Source organism: Leucopleurus acutus (genome assembly GCF_964270905.1).
Source record: "Leucopleurus acutus genome assembly, chromosome: 1".
Classification (NCBI taxonomy): Eukaryota; Metazoa; Chordata; class Mammalia; order Artiodactyla; family Delphinidae; genus Leucopleurus; species Leucopleurus acutus.
The window spans coordinates 10,543,181-10,559,865 of NC_139142.1; the positions used below are offsets into that span (position 1 = coordinate 10,543,181).

The 16,685-nt window shown below is 38.5% G+C and overlaps 1 protein-coding gene across 4 annotated transcripts in view; it reads right to left on the reverse strand.

The window, feature by feature from the left end:
- Positions 1–16,685, reverse strand: part of UNC79 (unc-79 homolog, NALCN channel complex subunit) — a gene marked incomplete at both ends in the record, with an annotated part of 201,032 nt that overhangs the window by 26,525 nt on the left and 157,822 nt on the right. For all 4 annotated transcript variants that reach the window (XM_082852780.1, XM_082852778.1, XM_082852777.1 and 1 more), the window contains 2 exons: positions 5,665–5,769; positions 13,333–13,443. In XM_082852780.1, coding sequence (XP_082708906.1) covers positions 5,665–5,769; positions 13,333–13,443 — 216 coding nt within the window. The remainder of the gene's footprint in view (positions 1–5,664; positions 5,770–13,332; positions 13,444–16,685) is intronic.

Sequence of the window (16,685 nt, forward strand, 5' to 3'; positions counted from 1 at the left end):
TAAAAAATCACTCTAAAAGTTATGGAGGTGTCTCAGAGAGTCTGATGTACTAAAAGGCATAAAAGTACATAAACCTCTAAAATCACCTACTACTTTTTATCAATGTCTTTTCCTCCAGTGTAATTTTACATAATATGTATGACTAAAACCTTAACAAACCTTTCTGTCTTCATTTTATATAGCTGCCAACTGAAAAACTCCATTATTATTTTATAGAGTTGTTCAAAATATAACAAAATCAGAGGGAAAAAGAATGATGGCTATAGAAGGAAGAATTCAGTACTTTCAGATAGAAATATGCCACTGAAATAGGCACTCCCGCATGAATACAAAAGAAACGCAATACCCATTATGTGTCATTACTAAAATCATTATCAAAATGATACTCAAAATAGGATCACCACCTCTCATCCCAGAGAGTGATCAGATTATTACTAACGCAACAAATATTAATTACCCCACATCAATAGTATCCGGGAATTAAAAACAACAGCCGTAACTCTGCCGTTTCTTTGTCCTCCAGCCCACAACTAAACTATCTTTAAAAGAAAACCTTTCACCCACATGATTTCTCACAGCTTGAATATGCAGGTGTATCCCACACAGTGGGAGTGTTACATGCAAATTAGCAGAATGTCTACTCTTGACACATAATAGGAGCTGAGGAAATTCTTTTGGATTTGAGCCTGTATAGATTTTATGGTAGCTTTCAATGAGTTATCACTCCATTATGAAAACTCTAATCCATCCTGAGAACAATAATAATAGCTTATTACACATAAAATATCTACAGCATGACAGCAGAAGAGAAAATGTTATAAGTGAAAGCAAAAATGTCAACAGATCTGAATTAAAACAAGATAGGGCAACTGTCCAAAGTATAAAAGGGGAACTACACCCCGATGGTCAACAATAGTAGATTCTGAAGAATACATATATTTTTTCTATTTGGAAAATTCTTTCCTGTCTCCATGCCTCTTTTTCCTTTTTTAAAAAATCCACTTGAACATTTAAGGCCACCTGATTGTATATGTGAGTTAAAACAAATAACAGGAGTGATGGCTGAACAACCATAATATAGCAGACTGGGAGATACTCCACAGTGCCAGGCCTCCAGGAAGAAGTTCTAGAAATTGAAAACCAGATTGGTACTTGTCACCGCCTTGAAATGTTTAGAACCTGAATGACCCTGCATCCCTTGGGCAAGTGTTCCATTGTCTTTTAAAGGAACACTCTTACTGCCAGAGTATTTGGTAAACAACAAAAGTAGGGTTTACCCATGAAAAGAATTATAAACAGCCTCATATCTGTGAACTCATCTATCTACTAAGTTATTAATTAGAGAAGTACAATAGTAGAGGGAATGTCCTAGTGGTTCCCTGTGGGGTGAAAGAACGAATGGTAAATCCAAGGTCTGAGCAACTGACTCTCTTCTCGCCAATGGGGCTAGTGTCACTCATGATGGATCACCAGGGGACTTTTGGGATTTTTTACTTCTAAGCTTTAAGAAATTTATCTTTTTTAAAATTTTATACTGGAGTGTAGTTGATTAACAATGTTGTGTTAGTTTCAGGTGTACAGCAAAGTGATTCAGTTATACATATACATGTAGCTATTCTTTTTCAAATGCTTTTCCCATTTAGTTTGTTACATAATATTGAGTAGAGTTCCCTGTGCTATACAGTGGGTCCTTGTTGGTTATCCATTTTAAATACAGCAGTGTGTACATGTCAGTCCCAAACTCCCAATCTATCCCTCCCTCTCACCCTTCCCACCAGGGGACTTTTTCCTTCCAGTTGTTACTTTCTTTTCTTTTTCCAAGTTGCATTTTCAGTTAAACAGAGGCACCTCCAGTGTCCTGAGATGACGGTCATGATATCCAAGAAGGAAGTCGCTGTCTGCCCCAGACACATTGTCTGTTCATATTGTGAATCTGGTCTCCCAGGTACCAGGAACTGACACTGCCCACCAGTAAAGGGGAAAGCTTCTCTCTGACTCCATGCTAGATTCTCTGGTTTAAGAGAAACTACCAGAGAACAGGCTACCACTTCTGCTACCCGCCTGAACATTTGTCAAGGGCAAGAGAAAAAGGAACGGGGAAACACTGCAGAAAGATGCACCGCTTCCTGTAGTGAGACAAAAGATGCTTCTCCCTCATCCCATGAGTGGCCCTGTGGCAGACTTTTCTCCACGACTTAGCCAGGAAGCACAGCGGGGAAAAGGGAACTACTTTTGTTTTTTTTAAGCTATGCCTCACTTTTATTTCTCTCAGTAATTTTTTCATTACTGGTTTATTCTGAGTTTATAGAACAAGGATATGTTACTTCAAAATGGCATGGTGTTTAATATTTTTTGTTGGAGAAGGTCGAAATATTATTCACTAGGTTGTTCCTCATGGGCATGATCTCAAAATGTCCCCCCCAGATATCTCTTTGATCTAAATAATTTTACAATCTGATTTTTAAATTTAACTTAATGACTCAATGACAAATACATATTTGTTTTTAAAGATGAAAATGTTATACATTTGAAATGGCCTGAGAGAACCCAAAATACACAGAAGAATTTACTTTTTTGCCTTCTTTCTTCCTAAAGCTAATTTGTGTTTGTTATTTATTCACCTAGCTGTGATGCAATAACCACTGTTTTCATGGTCTCCCGAAGCACTGAGCAATTTAAACTGTCGGTGTTCTTTCACCGTCTTGTGACAAGTTCTTATTACAGCCAGCTAATGTACTTCAGAGAAAAACCCGCCCCCAGTTGCAGTCACAAAGCGGGGTGCTAGAACCCAAGAAGATCAGCCCCACAGACCTGCTCTGCCAGGACTGAGGGCCATCAAGGGACCAGCCTCTGACGCCCGCAGGAAAGCACCCTCAGGGCCTGGAAACTGAGGTTGCTTTGAGGTGGCATGTCCCCAGTCTAAATGCTATCAGAAGCAACTGACTTCCAGACACTGTCAACCTGCTGGCCTTACCTCTCTCGTGGGCTACTTCACTAAGCCTAGGTCACCTGCCCTCTCCTCCAAACCATTGTTGATCTTATTAACCTCTATGGTCAGTTGCATCCAAGTTACTTGTACTCAAAAGTGGTGTTGCTGCTGATGTGTGAAGAGGTAGGACTGGCCAATGGCAATCCACTGGAAGAGATTCAATCTGTCTCTTCTTAGGAACACAGATATTTCCCAGCTATGCTTTGCTTCTGTCTCCCCCTTGGGCTGTCCAGCATCTTGGTACAATGGGAGCCATTTCACTCTGACTATATCATGCCCAACATCCACTGCCATCACTTTCCAGCAGTCACTCCTCTCAGAAAGCATCACTGTGCCTGGGAAAGCTCTTTAAACATGACTTAAGACCATTCTTCACTGAAAGTATACCAACTTTTTATTAAATCTCAAGCCTTTGAGAAAAACTCCGTTCTGTTCCCAAGGATTACTAGTATAAGGCGGGGGAAGAAGTGGACCAGTTAGTGGATATTAAATGGTTAATGACAAGGGTATTCCTCCTCTTCTCCCAGGTAAACCTCCAAACTTCTGCACACCCTTCAAAAACATACGATCCCTTTTCTACACCACTTCCCTCCTCAGTACACACCTCTGCTACCGTACCCATCACACTGCGTCGGGAATTTTTGTTTCGATGTCAGCTACCCCTATCCGACAGGAAACTCCTGGGAGGAAGGGGCCATGACATTCATCTCTGTTTCCCCAGCACCTGGGCCAGGTCAGGGCTCATAACAGTTAATGAGCCTTCCTCCATTTCCCAGGCTGAGCTGGCCACTCCCTCCTCTACAGTAGTTTTATACCGTACAGACTTTCAGTATACTGGTTAGCACGTTATAAGGGTAGGGCCTATGCCTTTATATCTCTATTTCCCCAGAACCTAGCCGAAGATAGGTGGTCAGTAAATATTTGTAGTGGGAAATAATGCTGAATAGTCAAATATGGCCAGATGATGGAAGACCTTGACAATTCGGGTACCACAAGGTCACTGGAGGTTTTCGATGCACAGAGTGATATGATAAAGAGCAGAGTTTTAGCAAAATTCCTCTAGGCAGCCATAGGCTATAAGACTGGATTGACGTGGGGAGAAATGAACGGTGCAAAACGCTAAGAGCTATTAACGGTAATCTGGGCAAGTGATGTACGGGGCCTGACTAGGCTGGGCTCTATACTGATTAGACCCTGTGGTCAGGTGCTTACGCTACTTATGCCAGCTGTGTGATCGTGGGCAAGTCACTGAACCCCCCCCGAGCTGCGGTCTCCTCATCTGTGGTACAGGACCAATTCCTCTCACGGTTGAAGGAGTGAGGGGGATATATAAAACCCCAGCATGCTGCCTGGCACTTAATAGGTGCTCCATTAATTTCCCCTTCTCCCTCATCTCTCCAAATGGCACCCAAGGTACCTAAGATTCAGGGAAACCGACAGCTTGATATCAAGCTCCATTTTCCTTCATTCATTTAAGCTCAACCTTGTAGGCCCAGACTCTGGGACTGGTCATAATGCTCAGCAGGGAGAACTGAAACAGCTGTGACACACTTCCTGGGTACTTTGCACAAAGGCAGGCTGAATGATACCCTGATCCCAGCTGCAGCTCATGACCAAGTCTTCAAACCCAGGCTCAACCTTTGGGGTAAGAGGCAGGATCCAGTTTACCTGATCCCTTGTTGACACCCCTGGCATGGCCAGCCTTTTTCTAAACCCATCCTCATGTCGTTATTCCTAAATTTATTCCATCTTTCTGCTGAAGCCTCCCTTTATTGCTTGAAGATGGCCAGCCTCTGGTGCTGAACTCCAACCCCAGGCAGAGTTTGGCCTGCACCACCAGTCCTTTGTGACCCAGTTCAAACGCCACTTCCTTCATGAAGTCTTCCCTGATTTCACACCATATGAGGTAAGATGCCTCCTGCTCTTAACTCCCCCCTAGGACTTTATCTACATCTCTTTCTCACTCATGGCACTAATTGCAGCCTATCTTGTGTGATCAAAACCTGCACACTTGCCTAAGATGCTGAGCTTAGGATGCCAGGGATGGAGAGCTAGAGCCTCCCGTAAGCAGCCCTACAACCAAAAGCACTAATCTTTGCAAGTTCTCTAGAGCCTGCCTGGTATGTGTTCAAGCCCTGCCCCCTGCCTTAGGGCTCCTGTGGTGCCGGTTCTTTCACACCCACATCCCACCCTGGTTGGACTCAGTCCGTCCTGCCTTTTGACCATATCTGGCTGGGCCCACCCTCACTTTCACTTCTGCTTCACAGAGATTTGGCGACCCATCCATACTCATGCGACTCCGTGATCAGACCTCAGCCTCCGGGTCGCTCATTTTTGGCTTCATGAGTCCTGCCTCAGCTCTGGAAGCCATTAATGGGCTGCCCCTCCAACCTACTGGACCATAAACTTCTCGCGGACACATTATCGTTTCATTCTTCTTCTTTGTCTTTCACAGAACTAGTTCCACAGTAGGAACAAAATAAATACTCCTTTTCCGGTCTTTTTTGGCCAGTGGAAGTGCCAAGTGCATAGTGATAGACAGATCATGGCTCACGTAAGATACATTATTTCTTATCTCTGGACAGACATTTAATTTATGCATATGTCCCACACCTTCCTTAAATTTTCCAAACGTAAGTGAATTTCATGAAAAGTGAAATGAGGCATAAGCCTACCTGGACAAGCAGAAGGAGGTTTGTATCCGGTAAAGGAGATTTGAGCTTCAGGGCCTGCAGGAGTTCTAGAACAACACTACGAGACAAATAGAATTTATCCCTCTCCTAAACGAAACAAGAGAGAAGAAGGTAAGCGATTTCTAAAACTTCAGTTAGAATAGATCTATGTCAAAAGAGCTTCCAAAAGATTCACAGATCAGAAATAAGAAACAGTATTTTAAAATGCATAATGAACTGTCCTTAAGAAATAAACCCAAGAAAAAAGAAAAAGGGCATTTTTGTGTTTGTAATGAGTTTAGTGAAGCACTGAGAACACATAATTTAATGGATAAGAAAAAGACAGGCTACCTCTTAAAGACTGAAACCACGAGATTTGGTTCTTATTCACAGAGGAGAGGTTCCAAGAACTGCAGAAACTAAACAAATCTAAAAGGATGTTTTTCAATAGAAAATGATTTAGAGAAAAACATGTAACACTGTTGAAAGGGTCTCATATCCTCTCGAAAGGAGCTTACTTTTTAAGTGGACTATTTCAAGCATACAGAAAAACAGAGAGATGGAATGCGTCATCTACCTGTTACCCATCTTTGTTAAATCATAGCATTTTGCTTTATTTAATACTTTTTATCAAAAATCAAACATCACAGAAATAGTTGAAGCTACCTATAGAGTGCTCTCTTTTCTTTCTCCCTTCCTTGAAATAGCCACTATTTTGGATCTGGTGCTTATTATTTCATGTACTACACTTTTACTACATATGTATACCTCCATTATAAGGCTTACTGTTATTTTTGCTTGTTTTTAACTTTCTATAATGTTATCATACAATGCAAATCTTTCTGCAACTTATAATTTTTTACTCCATTTTATATATATATATATATATATATATATATATTTTTTTTTTTTTTTTTGGTGGTACGTGGACCTCTCACTGTTGTGGCCTCTCCCGTTGCAGAGCACAGGCTCCAGACACACAGGCTCAGCGGCCATGGCTCACGGGCCCAGCCGCTCTGGGGCATGTGGGATCTTCCCAGACCGGGGCGCGAACCCGCGTCCCCTGCATCGGCAGGCGGACTCTCAACTACTGCGCCACCAGGGAAGCCCTCCATTATATTTTTGAAGTGAGTCCCTGTTGATACATATAGTTCTCATTCTTTCAACTAAACAGTTTAATGATGTTTTATTGTATGAACATACTGAAATTCATTGATCTGTCCTTGTTAATGCAATGCTAGAATATTTTCAATTTTGTAAGCTTTATTTATTGTCAGATATAGCACACATGCAGAAAAGTACATAAAATATAAGTGAACAGATAAACAGATTAGCATAGATTGAACACTCATGTAATCGGCACCCAAGTTGGGTACACATCACAAGTACCTTAAAAGTCCCCTATGTGTCCTTTCTTGATCATAACCAACTTATTGGAGACCCTGTAGGTCTGTATCCACTGTCTTTTCTTTCTACTCATTCTCACTTGTGGTGTCTTGCCTCCTCATATGTCTGGTTATCTTTGCATGTTGCATCCTTTATTTTTAAAATATTTTTAGAAATAATTTGAGGCCTGAAATGTTATCTTCCTCCAAAGAGCTTTCTCTTCATTTTTTACCAGGTACTGGAGGCACTAGTGATCCAGGGTTACCTGAATACACATACAAACCTTGTAATATCTTATCTTGGGCCACCAAAGGTCTTGACAGGGATCTGTGTCCATGTGAGGACAACTTTACTTCTGGGTTATCTTTACTTAGTGGTCCCAGCCAAAAGGTGCAGGAGGTGCAGGATCAGAGAGTCTCCACTCTTGGAAGGTCCTGGATTCTGACTTTTTTCCCCCTAGCCTCCTGGATCTTCCAGAATTGTCACATCTTTCAGATAGGCAAACACGCCCAGAGCAAAAAAAAGGTCTTCAGTGCTAGGCTCACATCTCTGCCTTTCTGTGGTCTCTCAGATCTTAGCCTGGTAATTCTATATCTGGTTAGCATTTTGATGATGTTTTAAAGTGTTCAGAGAATAGTTTGTTCACTTTTTTAAGAAACTTTTCAAATCCAGTGGGAGGATACATTCAAATTATCTAGTCCATCAGTATCAGGAGAGAAAGTCTAGGATATTTATTGGAATTATACTAAATTTATAGGTTATTTTGTGAGAATCAGCTATCTTTATTATGCTGGGTCCTCATGAACATGAGATCTGTCTCCATTTATTTAACGTTGTTCAATAAAATTTTCTGGTTATCTCCATAAAATTATTGCATATTTTTGTTAGATTCATTTTTTGTTGCCACAATAAATGCTAGTTTAAAAGTATATCTTATAATCATTTGTAGCTGAATAATTAAAGGTAGATGATTTCTGGGTATTCATTTGTATCAGCATCCTTGCTGAACTCTCATAAAAGTTATAAAAAGGTGTCTAGATAGATTCTCTTCAGTTCATTTGTAATCACATCATCTATGAAAAGGGAGAGTTTTTTTCCTTTCTAATCCTTATACTTTGATTTCTTCTTCCTGTCTTACTCAACTGAGCAGGACCTCCAGAACTAGAGCAAATAGAAGCAGTGATAATGGCCATTCTTGTCTTACTTATGATTTTAAAGGGACTACTGTTGGCATTTCACCATAAGTATAATGTTTCCTAGAGATTTCTGGTAGACATCCTTTATCAAGTTATCCCTTTTAGTCCTAGTTTGACAAGATTTATCATAAATGGATGTTGAATTATATAGAATGCTTCTTTTGTATCTCTTGAGATAATGATAAAAGCTTTTCCTCCTTTAATCTGGCAACATAAATAGATATTCTAATATTTAAACCAATTTTATATTACAAGAGAATCCTCACTAGGTCATGAGGCTTTAGTTGTTTTTAATTTTTTAAACTGAAGTATAGTTGGCATACAATATTATATAAGTTCCAGGGGAACAATATATTTATTCACAATTTTTAAAGGTTACACTCCATTTATAGTTATTATAAAATATTTCCTATATTCCCCATGTTGTACAATATATCCTTATATTTTATACATAATAGTTTGTACCTCTTAATCCCCTACCCCTATACTGTCCCTCCCCACTTCCCTCTCCCCACTGGTAACCACTAGTTTGTTCTCTGTATCTGTGAGTCTGTTTTCTTTTTTGTTATATTCACAAGTTTGTCGTATTTTTAGATTCCACATATAAGTGATATCATACCGTATTTGTCTTTGTTTGTCTGATTTACTTCACTTAGCATAATGCCCTCCAAGTCCATCCATGTTGCTGCAAATGGCAGAATTTCATTCTTTTTTATGGCTGAGCATAAGGTTTTATTTTTAATGCATTAACTTGGGATTATTCATTCAGAATTTTTGCATCTTTGAAGTATAACTGGCCTATAATTTTCCTTTCCCCTATTGCCCTTGTCTGGTTGGTATCAAAATTCTATTGGCCTCATAAAATATGTTGCAAATTGTTCTCTTTTTTTCTATTCTCTGTTTTAGTTTGCATAAAGTAGAGCTCAATCTGCTCCTTAAACGTTTAATGAAAGTTGTCTTTAAAATTGGAATGGTTTTTAAACTTAAGATAGATAGCTAGTGGGAAGCAGCCACATAGCACAGGGAACTTTGTGCTTTGTGACCACCTAGAGGGGTGGGATAGGGAGGGTGGGAGGGAGGGAGATGCAAGAGGGAAGAGATATGGGAACATATGTATATGTATAACTGATTCACTTTGTTATAAAGCAGAAACTAACACACCATTGTAAAGCAATTATACTCCAGTAAAGATGTTAAAAAAAATTGTAATGGTTTTTAACTACTGATTCCATTTTTTTATCATTTAAGTCTAGCCATCTTTTTTCTGATTGTTACACATTACATTTTTTCTAGAAAATTGTCCCTATTTCCCAAGATTTCAAATTTACTGGCTAAATCTTCTCTTTATATTCTTCATTTCTTTATCTCCCTTTGCTGCATGCTATATAATTTCTTCAGATCTGTTTTCATTTCACTAAATCCCTCTTTGGCTATATCTAATTTGCTCTCTAACCTGTCCACTGAGGTTTTTTTTATGTCAATGACTATTTCGTTTCTAGAATTTCTACTTTGTTCAAATCTATCTGTTTTTTTTTTTAAGTGACTAGATCTTTTCTCAAGTTTTTAATTCATCTTTTAATGCTTATCATTCAGAGTATGTTTTTATAGTCTCTATCACATTGTTCTAATATTGGAAGTTCTTAGGGGGAATAATCTGATTTTTGTTGACTATGCTAAAGTAGTTCATGGTGGATTATTTCTTCACATGTTTTGTAATTTTAGATCATGATCTCACGTTCATCCAGACTTTAATTATGGGAATCCTGTTGGGCCTAGGTTGAAGGCATATCCCTCCAGAGAGCTTTGAGGATTGATTTTGAGCTTGCTTCTGCCAGACACTCCAATGCAATTACTTGCCCAGCACCAATTTATTTGACTTTTGGGGGTTCACAGAGCATGCAGGTATTGCAAATTCAAATTCTAAACATGTTCAAAGACAGGCTCATGTTTACTAATTCTCAAGGGAAACTACAAATCTTTCAGTTCCCAGGCTCAGATAGAGCCCATTCTTTGTCACCTCCATATAAGAATATATCCTTTCCAAATCAAACTTTTCTCAAACATATAGCCTTTCAAGGGTTCTGGCTTTCTCCTGGGGACAACTCAGCTCCAACTCCCAGCCTGAAATAGTCCCAAGACTTCATTTCCTTTCTCTGTATGGGCTTTAAAACTCAAGTCACTAAGGAATATAACAAAAAAGAAACAGATTCACAGACATAGAGAACCAACCCGTGGTTACCAGCGGAGAAAGGGAAAGGGGTAGGGGACTAAGAAGTACAACCTATTGGGTATAAAATAAGCTACAAGGATATATTGTACAACACAGGGAATATAGCCAATATTTTATGATAACTATAAATGGAGTATAACCTTTAAAAATTGTGAATCACTATATTGTACACCTGGAACTTATATAATATTGTATATCAACCATACTTCAATTAAAAACAAAAAACTCAAGCTACTGAGTTACCAAAACAATCAACTTCTCTACCCCAAGACTGCTACAATATCAGCTTATATGCTTACCACTCTGGTTCTCAATTCCCTTTTCATTTTTTCAACTTTCATTCTTATAAAATTTGCTATATATTTAAAATCATGTTTATTACATTTCATCCATCACTTCTAGCATTTTAAGTGGGACAGTTTTCAAGTTATCGAGACTGCCCGATTGCCAAATAGTCTCCAAAGCTATTACCTTTCTATGTCTTTTCTTGGGCACATGAAAAGATGCTCAACATCACTAATTATTTGAGAAATGCAAATCAAAACTACAATGAGGTATCACCTCACATCAGTCAGAATGGCCATTATCAAACAAATCTAGAAACAATAAATGCTGGAAAGGGTGTGGTAAAAAGGGAACCCTCTTGCACTGTCGGTGGGAATGTAAATTGATACAACCACTATGGAAAACAGTATGGAGGTTCCTTAAAAAAACTAAAAATAGAACTACCCTATGACCCAGCAATCCCACTACCGGGCATATACCCTGAGAAAACCATAATTCAAAAAGAGACATGTACCACAATGTTCGTTGCAGCACTATTTACAATAGCCAGGACATGGAACCAACCTAAATGTCCATCGACAGATGAATGGATAAAGAAGATGTGGCACATATATACAATGGAATACTACTCGCCATGAAAAGAAATGAAATTGAGTTATTTGTAGTGAGGTGGATGGACCTAGAGTCTGTCGTACAGAGTGGAGTAAGTCAGAAAGAGAAAAACAAATACTGTATGCTAACGCATATATATGGAATCTTAAAAATAAAATGGTACTGATGAACCTAGTTGCAGGGCAGGAATAAAGAGGTAGACATAGAAAATGGACTCAAGGACATGAGGTGGGAGGGTGAAGCTGGAGCGAAGTGAGGGTAGCATTGACATATATATACCACGGAATGTAAAATAGTTGGCTGGTGGGAAGCAGCAGCATAGCACAGGGAAATCGGCTCAGTGCTTTGCGATGACCTAGGGGGTGGGATAGGGAGGGTGGGAGGGAGGCTCAAGAGGGAGGGGATATGGGGACATGTGTATGCATGTGGCTGATTCGCTTTGTTGTGCAACAGAAACTAACACAGTATTGTGAAGCAGTTGAGGAGAAGCCTCAATTAGATACTATTTCTTTAGCTATTTCTTATAGTTTCTCATTATCTGTGAAAAAGGTGGGAATGCCCTAGATCAAAGCTTTCTACAACTAATAGTCATTTTGAGTTGCAGAATGAAGAAGGGTAGATGACAACAGGAAGAGAGAGGCCACAAAAGTTATGATAGATTATGAGGGGATATAATGCATAATGAATATTTAAAACCAAAATAAATAAAAATATTTAAAATCAAAAATATCTTGAATTCAAAATAGTGGAAGGTCCACTGTAATCAATACTTATAGTACACAGCATAGAAAGTACAAACTCATTATGATTCCTCCTCTATAAAATATATAATTTAAACAAATCAAACATAAAGAAAATTAAGAAATAAAATGACTTCTGAAAATAGAATATCTTTTCATTGTATTTGCTGCTGTGTCTTTTTTTTTAAGTGGAAAAAAAGAAAAAGAAGTTATTTTTCAGGAAGGATTTGAAAGAAGAAAAAAATACTGATTATTTTCGTAGTTAGAAAACATATTGTTCCAGGCAGAGTAATAAACAGTTTATAATCATAAAGATTAAAGAGAAGGTTATCATGAAACACTTAACATGGTGGAATGGACACAAGATGGTAAGAAAGGAGACAAGGGTGTTTTAAATAGAATGAAAACCTTGATAAAAGTTAGATTTTTTAGGAGGAATTAAAGGGCTTGTAGAAGTGGACGTGAATAAAGGAGTATTCTGAATGTTTAAGAGGGAACAACAGAAACAGAAAGCCCATTGAAAATAAACTTGGAAAATTTGGCAATTGGAAAAGTAGCATTTGCACATTGTTCGTAAGGACAGAAACGCTCTCAATTTGTCCTGCCTTCTGCTTTTCCATTAGGACAGTGTCTATCAGCACCAACAAGGCTGCTATATGCATGGGCAAGCAGTACTTTTCCACTTCCTCAGTAGTGGGGCAGGGGATACTAAAGATAATGCAATAGAGAAACCATTATCAAAGCAAGATGACAAACGATGAGATTACAGTCTCAGAGGCCAAGAACCCAGAACTGGGGAGACAGACAAATGATGAGAATTAAGGAGCTCTCCACAGGCTTTTACAAATGACAAGCTGGTATTTTTCTACTCTGGGTATAAAATTGATATGTACTGATGGCTTGCCCACTAATCATAGGATGGTGAACTTGAAAAGGACATTAGAGGTCATTTAGACCATTATCTCATTTCATTCGGAATACCTCTTCTCCTCTAAACCATATGACCCTCAGTTCTCCACATTTGCATATATAACGTATAGTTTATATATTTGTGTGTGCGAAGTGTTTCCTTCTAATGAATTTTATTAGACCTCAGTTGAATTACTCACTTTTAACTATACTGAGGCAATTAACCTAAGAGGGATTTGATACTGATTAGAAAGAATATGTTTCTGCCAGTATTTTGTTTCCCAGGGACACATAAACACACATGCAACCTTACCTTAGTGAAAGCTCGGTAACATAAGCCACACACCTCCACCAGGTAGGCCAAAGTGAAGATGGCATTCTGAATTACAAAGCTGAGCAGTTTTGAAAATGGTTCCAACAAACTCTGCAATGAGATTGGGGCCAAAATAAAACCAAAATCAATTGCTGATTCTTTCACTAAAAAAAACTATTAAAGTCTAATGATACCTTAACTAATGGGATCACTCTTTCTTAATTTCAAATCTGTTGCCAGGTGGCTACTGTAGCAACCCTGTTTGTCTAACAAGAACAGAACTGAATCTTCAATCAATGGCTCAAAGAGCATGACTTAATCATTTTATTGCTAAAAATAATCCATTTTTTCCATGTGGCATCATTTATAAACCTATGTAACTCCAATCTTATCCTCATACCCACCACTAGCAATCAGGACTGTGAAGTTTGCTTTAGGATCTCCTGCTCTATTTCTCTGAATCTTTAGGCATGTGTGAGTTCATCAGACCCAGCTCCTCTAGAAGCCTGCCATCTCAGGTAAGTAGCACAAACCACCCTTGCACGTAAGTACCAAAGCACTATTAGCTTAGATAATACACATCAGGACCCAGCTTCCTGCCAGTGTTTACCAGGAAGGCTGTCAGTTTTGGTTTCCCCATCTGAATCCCACCCATAAAGGGTCAGTTTTAGATCCTTATGCTTTAAGTCATTTAGAGACATTTATTGGGCACCTACTAAGTAGCAAGCAGAGTTACACGCTTTTGTTTCGTTTATCTCATTTAAATTTCTGATAACAATCCTGGGGAGACAGTATATTATAATAATTAATGACACAAGCTCTAGAATTTCACACCAGTGTTTGCAAACTTCAGCTCTCTGTGACCTTGAATAAGTGATTTAACCTCTCTGGACTTAATTCTCTTCCCTGTAAAATGAGGATAATAATGACCTCCATCTCAATAGTGTTGTGAGAATTAAAGAAGATAATGTATGTAAAGCACTTGCTAACAGTAAGCCTTCCATTACTGTTAGTTATGAACTGCGCCATAACTCTCTGAAGCTTTACTATCCCCATTCTTCAGCTGAGGCAGTTAAGTAGGCAAGTAACTTGCCTAAGGCCATACAGCCATTGAATGGAATTCAAACTCAAATTCCAGGGCAATTTTCCAGAGGGAGAATTGCTCTGTAGGGAAGACAGGATTTTAACTGGGCTCCAAAAGACTTCGATGCTGTGATTTCCACTACTTCTCAACCTCTATGGTCCTAACTATCTGGATTATGAAAGTAATACATGCTCAGTGTGCAAACGCAGGATCTGTAGAAAAGTACAGATGAGGAAATAAAAGTCATCCATATTCCCATCACCCAGTGATAACATTTTGATATATTTCTCTTCTTCATCACACACCAGTTTACTCAGTTGAAATCTTACACGTATATATAATACTACATTTTGTTAAGATAATAACGTACGAAATTTCCAATGCTATTTAATTCTTCATAAAGATCCATTTTAATGGCCACAAAAGTCAGATTTTATTATATATAACATCTCAATAAATATGTTTTTGCATGAAATTTGCATTTTCTTCCTTAGAATAGATTACCAGAAAAAGAATGACTAAACCAAAGAATATGTGCATTTTTGAGGTCCTTTTTCCTTATGGATACAAAAATGAATTCATTACATGATAGCTGCCTCTGAGGATAGGAATTATGTTTGTTATTTGTATTACCCGCAAAACCATGCAGTGCTTTCCATACAGAAAATCTTAGAGACACTCTTTGAAATAGTATTATTGATTCAGTATTGTTTGCTTTGTATAAATGTTGTTGCCTTAAAACACTAATAATGAATGAACAGGGATAGGGAGAGGAATATGTCTCTGGTTGATATACATCCTTATTGGTCAAAAAAAGAAACCTGAATTCAGACCTATATAGAAACTTGCTCTTTTATCTAGCAAAGCAGCATGGTGATGGGGCAATACAGTACAACAGACAAATAAAAAAGCTTGAAATCAAAGCACATAGATTCAAGTCTCAAATCTTCCAGTAACCAGCTCTGTGACCTTGGCCAAGACACTTCATCTCTCTGAGCCTGTTTCCTTAACTGTAAATGAGCAGACTAGACCAAATGATCTCTATGCAATTTTCCAGCATAAACCATGAGTCTATGCAAGCACAGGCAAGGTAAAAAGTTACAGGGGATGTGGCTTCTTGGTATACTAACTAGTAGCTACAAGCCATTGCAATACAAATTATTGCACTATTGCATATAGTGCAGCCTGGGAATGTAGCCAGGAATACGAAAGTAGATGAGCCATAGTGCTGGACTTCATAAAGCTCACGGGCTCACTGGGGAGACTTCAGTATAATATAACTGCTCATACAGAGAGCTCTGTCAGGTGTTGTGGGATCTGATACAGGAGGAAGTTGCTACAGAAAACGTGAGCCTTTATAAATTAGAATGGAATTCAGATTCTCATCTTGAAGAATGAGAAGGAGTTCACTCACCAGCAAGGGTATAAAGCATTTCAGGCAAAGGAAATGGCCTAAGCAAAGGCAAGGAAGTATGAAATTAAATAAGATTATAAATGTACCGCAATTAGCACAATGTCTGCCATATGGTAAGTGCTCAGCAAACGGTGGTTATTGTTTCGCTGGTGATAATGATGATGATTCTGAAAGTTCGCAGGAAGCACAGGGATGGGACAAGTAGCCAAAGACTAACTAGGAAAGGCAGGCTTGCAAGCTAATGAAGTACCTTCTTGTATGCTCCATTAAGGAATTTGGACATTATCTTAAAAGAAGGGAGAAGTTATTAAAGATTTTAAACAAGGAACCAGTGCGATGAGATCTGTGTTTGGAAGGATCATCTAGTTCATAGTATTGAGGATGAACTGGTGGACATGGCCCAGGACTGAAAGGACCAATGATATTGTAATCTATTAGAGTTCTTCATACTAGGCACTTTCAGAAGGTTGAAAGTGGCAACTACAGATTATCATACTAAGTGAAATAAGTCAGAAAGAGAAAGACAAATACCATATGATATCACTTATATGTGGACTCTAAAATACGACAGTGAATCTATCTATGAAACAGAATCAGGGACATAGAGAATAGACTGTTGGTTGCCAAGGGGTGGATGGTGGGAGAGAGATGGATTCGGAGTTTGGGATTAGCAGATGAAAACTGGTATATCTAGAATAGATAAACAAAAAGGTCCTACTGTATAGCACAGAGAACTATATTCAATATCCTGTGATAAACCAAAATGGAAAATAATATGAAAAAGAACGTACATATATGTATAGCTGAGTCACTTTTCCGTACAGCAGTAATTAACACAACATTGTAATTCAACTA